General features: G+C 51.6%; 1 protein-coding gene across 1 annotated transcript; it reads right to left on the bottom strand.

The window, feature by feature from the left end:
* Positions 1-2,408: 2,408 nt before the first annotated feature.
* NT5M (5',3'-nucleotidase, mitochondrial) lies at positions 2,409-10,213 on the bottom strand. The gene is made up of 5 exons (XM_077828837.1): positions 9,932-10,213; positions 6,311-6,411; positions 5,503-5,563; positions 3,768-3,882; positions 2,409-2,717 (listed from the first exon to the last, which is right to left on the bottom strand). The coding sequence occupies exons 1-5, from the start codon at positions 10,211-10,213 to the stop codon at positions 2,560-2,562; spliced, it is 717 nt and encodes a 238-aa protein (XP_077684963.1). The 3' UTR covers positions 2,409-2,559.
* Between the last annotated feature and the right edge of the window lie 215 nt (positions 10,214-10,428).

The raw sequence follows: 10,428 nt of genomic DNA on the forward strand, positions 1-10,428 counted from the left end.
GAGAGATACCAACGAGCGCAGCCTTGAGCTTTTTGTTCTTCCAACTGCGATGGCAGGTTCTGTCCATTCTGCGGTGGATCTCCAATGCTGAGGCCCACCCAGGCTCTGGCTTTATCAACGTGTATGGTCACTGGGCCCTCCGAACTGTGCTTCTGGTCAATTATTTCAGTGCCAAAGAGCACACTCGGGCACCTGGTGATGAACTGTGGCTACCGCAATGTCTTTTAGCTTCGTTCCTCCACTCACCCTCTCTTCCCAATGTGTGTAGGAAATAGCCTACACACCTCAAAGATTTAGAGGCTGGCTGTTGTTCCAGCCCCTCCTCACCCCAAGAGGTACTGACGTATCCATTATACAAGCCGGGGCACAGGGAGGCAAAGTGATTTGCCTGTAACTTGGATCATTGGAAGAGCCAGGACAAAAACCCATGAGTTCCTGGCTCCCCATCATGTGCTCAGGCTGTTAACAGCACCTCTGGGGCTAGATCATGCCTATTTCATCCACCTCTCTCTTCTCAGCCCCATTAGCTTGCCCATTCCTAATAGCCAGCCTATGGAGAAAGGATTAATGGGATGGCAGAGCCACCTGTTGGTGCTTCAGTTGAACAATGGTCGTTGATGTGCGGCACAGCTGTGAGAGGCATGCCAGTCGCGTGACACTGACTATCTCAACTCAAGGGGCTGCACTCGAGAGTTAACAGCTGAGACAGAGAACCCCAACCATCCCAGGAATAAAGTCTTGAGTAGGGGAGAAGAGCCTCCAAAACCACTGTGGGGGGAGGGGAAGTGATAGCCCATGGATAACTTCAAGCTAGTTAGGGGCTCCCCAATCTATTGCAGGCGCACTGGAACCATTTTTATAGTGGGGGTGCTGAGAGCCATTGAACTAAACTGTAAACCCTGTGTACAATGGAAACCACTTCAAGCCAGTGGGTGCGGCTTGTTCCAGTACCTATGATCTCTGGGGGAAATAAACGTTGGGCCAGAGTTGTTGCCTCACTCATCTGGAATGAGGAAGCCCTAGGGAGGAGTTGCGAATGTTCATCTCCCCCTACAGTGACCCCCGCCAACGCACAGCTGCCATCCGAGCCCTTTCTAAAGACGGTGCTGCCGGGTTACATCCAAAATCAGTTTGAGCCCCTCGGCATCGCCGAGCTGATGCAGGTCCCTGATGATCGAAGTGGGGTTGCCCCTGTCCTCCAATCAGTAACGTGTCCCTGATTTTCACCAGCCCAGGTTGCAGGATAATTACATCCCCTGAATTTCAGGCATTGTTGTGTCGCTCTGTCAATGTTCGAGGAAGATGGGTCGTGACAGAACCATACTACACCAGCTTGGGAGGAGGCTACTTTGATAAGAGTAGGTTGAGTTTAAAGGAAAGTTTCAGGGGGAACCCCCCAGAATCCTAAAGCTGGCCCTGTCTACACTCCCCTCACCCGGACACTACTGCCAGAGCCATGGTGGGGGTGGAAACGCCATCCTTGGCATATTGATGCTGGGCCAGTCTTCTTGCAGCCTGATCACATGGGTACTTAGCCATGGCCTGGATCTTGCTATCTCATGCCACATGCAGCACAGCTGAGCCAGCGTACCGGCTGCCCACTCTGAATGTTGACCCTTCCCCTTTGAGGCCGTGGCTGCTCTCTGGTCGCTGCCACTGTCAATCTTGCGTGTTGCATTTTTGCAGAGTCCTCCTTACCCCTTGGGACAGGCAGGAGAGTCGGAGATTCTGTGCGGTGGCCCTCTGAGGAGACCTTTCCCTTGGACTCTATTTGTGACCGATGTGCACTCTTGGCTGGAGGGGATCGTGCCCCCCAGCACCTCGTTTCACAATGTTCCTCCATGCGCTCCTGCAAGGCAGTCCCGGCAGGCACAGTCACAGCTGTGAGGAAAAGCGAACGCTGCTGCACGAAGATGCTCCCCTTGGAGTGGTGACAGCAGGTGAGCCAAAGAATGAAGAAGAGGCAGGCTGGGGACTGAGGGAAGGGAACACCACTCCTCTGTGTCAGGATGGGTGGAGGAGGTAGGATGTTGACAGTCCTCTAGGGCAAACCCTAGGGCAAACAGTCCTCTAGGGCAAACTGCTGATCCAGTGCTCCAACTCAGTGTAGATAGGGGGGGCGGGTATTCCAAAGTTAATCCGCACCACGAAGCAGGTTCAGGGGACGCCGGGTAACGAGCTGAGAGGTGAGTCCGTCGGAGACACTACATTCGGTGTCACCAGATGCCAGTACTAAGGTGCCACTGAGTTATATAGAGCTGGGTGCAAAAAGGACACACGGTAGACAGGGCTTCCTATACTGGCATGGGCCCAGAATCCTTCTGTTGCTTCACGGCGGCCCAGTCACACATGGCCCAGTGGCCTCTAGCTTAATGAACACGATCCCCCTTTGGCCCTGTTCTCTGGGGTTGGTGCTGCTGCGATCGCTCCCCGCCAGGGCCCCTCTCCTTACTCTGCTCAGCAAGATTGTCTGTCTGTGGGTTTCAGCCCAGAGCTGGACACCACAGAGCGCACCGAGGCGCCATTCAGCTAAGGGGGCAGCCTCAGGGGCCTGTCGCTTTAAATGGCCCAGCTGTGCAGTGGCCGCTTGCTGTCCAGGATCGCCCTCCAGTTCTCGGCCCACGAGTGGAGCCTCCTGCTGGGGGGCTGCAGCTGCAGGTGCTTATTGTGACAGGCTGTGAAGAGAACGTGCTCCCAGCTGGGGTTCGGCTCGGCTCCTGAAAGACAGGAAGAGCAAAGCGGCTCAGGGAGGGGCCTTCGAGCACCACCACGACCCTGCAGGAGGCGCTGGGTCCGTGTGTTGGTGTTGTACTTCCAGCAACCTGGGATCTCATCAGAGATGGGCCCATGTCCAACCCCATCTAGCTCGGCACGGCCCTGGTCCTCCTTGCTGTGGTATCCGCACAACTCGCAGTCGCTAACGGACTTCATCCTCACAACTCTCGGGGAGGTAGGGAAGTGCGGATCCCCATGTAATGGTCAGGGCAATGGAGGCACAGGGAAGATTAGGGACTTCTCTGCACAGTAAATTAGTCTGCACCAGTGGGGTGTCAATTCTAGGGCGCAGTAGCGTGTCACACACTAACTGGCCTGGGGGGGACCCTGCTGGTGCACACTAACAGTTTCCTAGTGCACAGTAATGCTGTACTGTTTGAAACGGGACCACGTCAACGTGCACTAGGGAACTGTTAGTGTGCACCAGCAGGGTCCCTCCCAGGCCAGTTAGTGCACAACAGGCTAGTGCACACTAGAATTGACACCTTGCAGGTGCAGACTAATGCACCCTGTAGACAACCCCTAAGTGACTTGCCCAAGTTCCCAAAGGGAGACTTTGATTGAACCAAGAACTGAACCCGGGTCTCTTGAGTCTCAGCCCACTGTCCCACTCACTAGACTTGCCCATCCACACCTTGGGGAGGCTCAGCTCTGAATCCGGATTTCCCTGCTAGACCCTCTCTCCACCCTGGGCTGACCCAGAACCAAACGCCCCTGGGCTTTAAGAAAATGCCGATCCAATCTCTGGCAGGCATCAGCAGTGCAAGGAGTTTTGGCAGCTCTTGCTCAATAATAACAGCCCGAAAAAACATTACAGCCAACGTAGCTGGGAGTACAGCAGGTGTACTTGAGCCCGACGTGCATAAGGCATTCAGCAATGGCCAAAAAGGTCCATAAAGAAGTAAACAAAACACACGGGCAGGGGAGCAACCCCAGTCTACCTGCCCCAGGAGTATCATACAGTTACCTTTACCGCGTCCAATCTCCCGTACCTGTAATATCTGATCTATCATCTATAAGCAGATCGCCAGAGATCACAGTTTTATCTCGCGTTAGGACGATCTGCTCCAGAAATTCTTGGCCAAAATGCTTCTCCACCCAGGCGTACTGGAAAGCAAGAGGGTGGCGCAGTTAGTGTGGCAGGTAGGGCAGGCTGGCTTCAGCAGCCGCATGGTCACCCGCTCAGATGAAAGGCAGCATCAAATACCAGGCGCAGAGCGCTTGACATTGGTTTGCTAGCGAAAGACAAAGGTAAGGAACGACAGGAGGCTCTGGGGGCAGGGGTGGGAGGACACCCTGCCAAGTACATTGTTCGGATTTGGGACAAACCTCAGTGAAACTGCTGAGGGTACCAGCCACCCTGGGTTTGGGATGAATGTAAGAAACAACAGAACCAAACCAAAGGCACTCGTCATTACATGTGAAGCCACTCAGGGAGCTGAGCTAAGTGAGTGGAGGGTTTTTCGCTGGGTATTACTTGGTGGACCATGGAGGTGTGTGCCTGTGTGGGAGGGAGAAGAACCAGCGAAGCAGAGAAAGAAGGCAGCAAAGAAGCACCAGACACAGCTACAAAGGCATTGGCTGCATGGCCCTGAGAAAAAGCTAAGCGGAGAGCTTTTGAGCCAAGTTCCTGGCTATAGAAAGGGGCTTGGAGCTGAGAGCAAAGATACTGTCTCCTGCTGTTTGATTCCTACCGTGTTCAGGGGAACAGGACTTTGTACGTTCTTATAAACAAACAGCATTGCATCAAATATACCTGACTCCATCAACGTCTCCTCCTGATAGAAACAGTCTGCAGGGTTCCTAACTATAGCTAACCACTGGGGCCAAAAGGGGTAACAGTATTAATGGCCCAGAAAGGACACTGATTTCCCTCCAATTTGCACCCAACATGGTCCCAGCTGTGCATCTCCTGTTTGTTCAGCTCACTCTCCACTTACTAACACCTCATGCTTTAATCACCGATCATTTCCGGGATTGTGATGAAATGTAAAAACCAAGGTCCCACATGCTTATAATTAACATAGTGTCTGCCTGCCATAGCACTTTCCACCCAAGGAGTTCAGCACACTTCACAGACAGTAATTAGTTAAGGCCCCAATGCCTTCTGTGAGGTAGGCAAGAACCCACTCCCATTTTGCAGATGGGCAAACTGAGGTCAGCTGACTTCCTTAAGGCAGCATAGCAAGTCAGGGGCAGAGGCAGGACTAGAACACAGGCATCCTGGTTCCCCAGACCTGGGCATTTGCCACAAGGCTATCCCTACTCTCATATGTGGTTACTGAAGATACCAAGGATTAGCCCTGCCAACCTATCCTTGGGTAATAGCTTTCTGCCTATCTAAATTTCCCCTGCAGTTTGAATTGGAGAGCATATACTTCACTTCCTATCCCAAACTGTTACATAGCGTCACTGTGCTCTGTCAGACAGCTGCCATATTCCATCTCAGAGGTGGCTGCATCCTAGAGGCGAATGAAGGTTCTGGTATATATAGCCTTTAGAGTGCTTTGGGATCATTTGGGAAGCACAAGACACAGGCGCTGACCTTGCAGTGTGATGGACCAAATGCTACAGAAGAGCTCTGCAGCGATAGGGGGTGGGGCTGGAGAAACACACTGGCCAGCAAGAGATTTTACATTCCATGGGTGACACTTGTGCTTTGGGGCCCAGTCCCAGAGCTAGCCCACCCCCCTCCACTCCGTTCCACACGGCTCACTCACTGCTTACCTTCTCATAAGCACAGTAGCGGTACTTCTTGATCGGGCTTGTGCAGATGAACACATCAGTGCTGCCGGGAAAAGAGAGAGAGAGAGCGAGAGTGGGGAACCGCACCAATTTAATTCCCTTTCCAGCTCTAAAAGCACCGTAGGATTCAAGACGTACCCCTAAATAGTCTGGTTGCTGCTACAGAGACACCAAGCCCTGACTGGAACTCGCCGCCATATACTGAACAGGGTTACACGAAAAAGCATTTCTGGTGAGTGGGCACTGAGGTAACTAACCCAGGCACACATCCGAGAGAGGGCACTAGGGAGGCAGACGCCAGGAGGGCTCAGGTGCTATAGCTTGCTTAGCAAAATCTCTACTGAAACTATGGCTCCTACTTTAGGAGTAGGCAAAACCTGTAGACAGGTCCCAGGGAGGCCTAGATATTAGAACTGGAAATCTCCATTCATATGATGTTTATGCTCACTGACACGGAGCAAACCAAGACAGACTGTCTGGCCAAGTGCTTTGACCAATCTATGTGCACACACGTGTTTATTACGAACAAAAAGTGTTCTCTCCAGAGCTCTGCCAATGCAGCTCAATTCCCACCTAAAAGAAGTCCCACAACTGGAACAGCAGAGGCGGCTCTAAATCGGATCAACAACTGCACCTAAGTACGTGAGGGCTTTACAACAGACGCTAGGATCACATTAATTTTCACCCATTGGAATTTGAACCACCCGATCTCCAGCGGCGGAAGGCTAGAGCACAAATGCCCTGTGGCACTTAGACCCCCTCCCATCCACAACCGTGAATGTGTACTCACTTTTCCAACTTGGCCATTTGCTTCACGGCTTCCACAGCCCCTGGGATTGGATCCAGCTCAATGAAGAAATTCTTTGACTCCCATATGCTGATTGCTTTCTCCTGCAAGGGCAAACAACCCAGTTACTGTACAGTCCATCCTGCTCCTCTCCTCCCTGCCCTGGGTTGCCATGTGCATTTTCCCCCCTCTGATGGCCCTTCACCTGGAAAGAAGATGGTAGGTGTTCAAGAGGCTGGCTGGGTCCGACAGCAGGTGTGAGAGAGGGTCCTGAACCAAAACTTGAATTCTCCCAAACCCTGGATCTGAATCTCATGACCCAGGTCCATCTGAAGCAGATTAGCTTCCCAAATCTGCTGTAATGCAGTGTTGTTCAGCATTGGGTGCTATGGGGACATTTGGTCTCCATAAAAGAATCTAAGGTAGTAACCAAAATGCCCCAATGGGGGCAAGGAATGCTACCCCTCTAACCTCAAGGGTCTGTCTAAAAAATACCAGTCAAGTGAGTTCCTGAGCAAGGCAAATTCAGCATGTGCCAGAGTCCCTGAGGACAAGGGCTTGAGCACTTCGTTATAACGCTGCCATGGAAAAAAGGGAGGCCTGAGGAAGGCAAAGTGTATGGAGCAGAATCCTGGGACAAGGGAGACCAGAGACCGGGAGCTGTCTGTAATTTACATCTCGTAGCTGGATCTAGAGAGCAGGGTGTACTCAGTGCACCTGTAAGTCCTTGCACTGCCTTAAATTGCTAATGACATGTAGATTGTTAAGGAAAGCAGTCTTTTGTGGTCTCATGCTCAAAAACAAAAAGGTGGAAGGAGTGTGTTTCTGCACATCTAGCTTGTCTTTGCTGTGGGGTTGCTTCTTTTGGAAGTATTTGATTTGGATTTGATCAACTGTTCAGAGGAAGAGATTTGCACCATACTGATTGAAGATCACAGAATCACATCTGCTCCAGAGCTACTGATCCAGGCAAGGGACTAGAAACATGCAAGCCAGGCCTAAATTAAAGAAAAATTCTATTTCCCCTGATTAAAAATAACATAGTGATGGCCTGCGCATAAAGATCCCAGCTTGAGCACTGAGATCCTTGGGCAATGGCAGCACACTCAGCCCCAGCTGGAGGAACTGTTTTGCAACCCAACTGGAGCAATCTGGAAGCAGCCTTGAAATATTCTGAAGGCAGCTGTGCAATTAAGGATTTGTGATGACACATAGGCCCTTTGCTTCTTTGCTTGGGGCAGAATCAGAGGGGCAAAGGTGGCTTTAAGCCACTTTTGTGCTCTGGAGTATTTTGGGGTTGTCCAGGGGCTTCCTGGTTCTCTGTGTAAGGTAGAGCTGCTCTCATACTCTACTTGCCCTGACCTATGGGCCATGGGGAACAGAGAATACTGCAGTGTGCGTCAGCCACACCCCTGGTTTCATCCTCACTGATGACCATGAATCTATAGTCGCAGAATTGTTTTGCCTGGATGTGGATCCTTTGGTGGAGGGGAGAAATGGGACATTCTGGAAGTCTCACCCATAAGCAATTGTCTTAACATGACAGGAGCAAGAGAAGGTTGAGTTCAGCTTAAGGGCTCAATTGTGGCTTTGTCATGAACCCCAAGCACTGGGCAGCAGGCTGTTCCACTTCCCCTCGAGCAGATCAGAAGGCAAGGTGTGAATCCGGGAGCCACATTTTGCCTTCCAGATTCCCCTTTGCTCTCAGGGAGAAGTACCATGTGTCAGGCCTATATCTAGCTATGCTAGCCTGTGCATTGGGTGGTGGCAGAGCCAAGGGTTTGCCCCCTCACCACCCTGTCCACTCCCACCCTCTTGCATGGTGGATGTAATGATCCAGCTTCCAGCACTGCTACCTGCGATCTAGGTCTCTAGTGTCATGCACGGGAGTACAGAGGAGCCTTAAATCCCCTATACTCCTTTGCACAGCTGGGTCACGATCTGCCCTAAGCATTAATTGCTCAGTGCTGGAGAGCACCAAAGCAAAGTCCAGCCACCTGTCAGATATGTGGGTGCGGAATGTGGGAGGACAGAACACACCCACTTAAAAGGGCGGGAGGGAGCAAACCAGAAATCCCATCACTCTGCTGCCCCAGGGGAGCTGAAGGGCAGCAGAAGACTCAAGTAGCACCAGTGGTTTGGAAACAATCCTTCTTACACACCTTAGTGCATGTTAAAAAAATAAAACGTGAAGGCAACTCCTAGGGCTGCAATGCAGCCTGCCGAGAATCCCCCCGTCCATGTGAAAAGAGCAGTTACTGTAACAGGCTATTAAGTTAAAATAATGTTCACTGCAACTCAAACTACAGTGCATTATACCAGTGGGGTATAAAAGCTATAAATCATCGTTCTACAGCTGACATCCGGCACCAGTTCAGCAAAGCACTTACACACGTGCTTAACCTTCTGCATGTGCTTAAGTGCTTTGCTGTACTGGGGATGCAGGGGCTGGCTCTGCTCCCAAAGTCAATAGGAGGTTTACCACTACGTTCAATGGGAGCAGAGCTGAGCCTTTAGTGAGGAAAAACACCTGCCAGATCATCTCATGCCAGGTCAGGATTGTTCTTGTGCTCAGTGCTCTGATTGATCTAGGTTTGAAAGTCCAAGGCCTCGAGATTCTACCACTTCCCCGGGGAGACTTTTCCCTGGTTTAATAGAGCTCACTGCTAAGATTTTCCTGATCTTCACCCAACATTTTCCTTTTTTTATTTGATCTTATTTATCCCCTGGAACTGTATAGAATCACCCCTTCCCCCAGGAATTAACACCCTTCCAATCTCTGTAGGCTATCAGGCTATGGGCATTTAGCTCTTTTACTCTTCCCTCCAAAGCTGATCCCCTCACAGCTCTCTGATCACTTTGGTTGCTCTTCTCTGAGCTCCCTCCAATTTGTCAATATCCTTCTGTTGATGTGGCCCAAAATGGAGCGCAGCATCCCGAATGCTGTTGCCAAAATACCATACAGAAACAGCCTGACTCCCTTTCTCCAATATCAACTGGGCACTGTCTGAAACCCAGGAGGAAATCATGGCCCCACTGAAGTTTTACCAATGACGTCCAGGATTTCACCCCAAGAGTTTGCAGGTTTTAACAGGAGTGATGTCTGTTAATGTGATGGATACAATGAGATAACCCAACACCATGAACACCCCTAAAGCCCAAGTTCTTGGGAACACATGGCAGTGGACAACCATTGCTGAAATCTCAGAAGAAATCACACTATCTTAAGAACATAAGAACGTCAACACTGGGTCAGACCAAAGGTCCATCTAGTCCAGTCTCCTGACTCTGGCCCTGCCAGATGCTTCATTCCCTCTGATCAAAATAGAAAGACAGCCTGCCACAAGAATCTGCATTAAAATCCGCTTAATTTCAGGAGGAAAAAAAATCAACATTGAAACCCCAATATATACATTATTATTAATAATAATAACGATTTTAAGTATTATTAATTCTTATTGTAGCATGGAGGAGCCCCGACCAAGGATCAGGGCCTACGTTAGATGATGCACAGACAAATTAAGACAACAACCCCTGCCCACCAGAGTTTACAGTCTGTGTGTCAGACAAATAATGAAGAACACAAATATAACGGGGGTGTGGGGGAGAAATCCATTAACTCACACTCAGCTCAGGTCTCAGCTGGCCATACTGCTCCGACACCCAGAAGCCCCTGCGATCCTCCAGGGCAATGTACGGCTTCTCTGGGTACCTGGCCCTGAACTTCTTTAAGAATCCTCCTTCAAAGTCCGCCAGCACCCCATCCATGTCCACCAAGACGCGCAGGTGCCTGCCCCTGGCGCTGCACGACCTGGCTCCGGAGAGGGGAGCCCTGCCCAGCCCCAGCGCTGTGAAGGGGGCGCCGTGCCGGCTGTGCGGGTGCAGAAAGCGGCTCAGTGCAGCCATGGCTGAGCTGGGGCGGGGGGGAGCGGATCAAGGGGCTATCATGACGGGCATCGCTGAACCTGGGGCCCAACCACCCCCACCCCAGGCCGGCCGCGAGGCTCCATCTCCCGCCGCCGCAACGCTACCGAGGGGAGCCGACTCCGGCCCAGGGCTCGAGCGGCGGCGGCGGCGGGCTGGGGATCCTGGCGCAGAGGAAATTCCGCCCTCTCCGTCCG

The sequence above is a fragment of the Eretmochelys imbricata genome, chromosome 10 (assembly GCF_965152235.1).
Source record: "Eretmochelys imbricata isolate rEreImb1 chromosome 10, rEreImb1.hap1, whole genome shotgun sequence".
Lineage (NCBI taxonomy): Eukaryota > Metazoa > Chordata > Testudines > Cheloniidae > Eretmochelys > Eretmochelys imbricata.

What these genes read in the sequence shown, in the direction of transcription:
- NT5M (XM_077828837.1), bottom strand. Translation starts at nt 10,213, where the DNA reads ATGGCTGCACTGAGCCGCTTTCTGCACCCGCACAGCCGGCACGGCGCC. An exon ending in AGCTGAGACCTGAGCTGAGT is followed by an intron (nt 6,412 to 9,931) that starts GTGAGTTAATGG and finishes TTGCCCTTGCAG; the next exon opens with GAGAAAGCAATCAGCATATG. An exon ending in CAAATGGCCAAGTTGGAAAA is followed by an intron (nt 5,564 to 6,310) that starts GTGAGTACACAT and finishes TTTTCCCGGCAG; the next exon opens with CACTGATGTGTTCATCTGCA.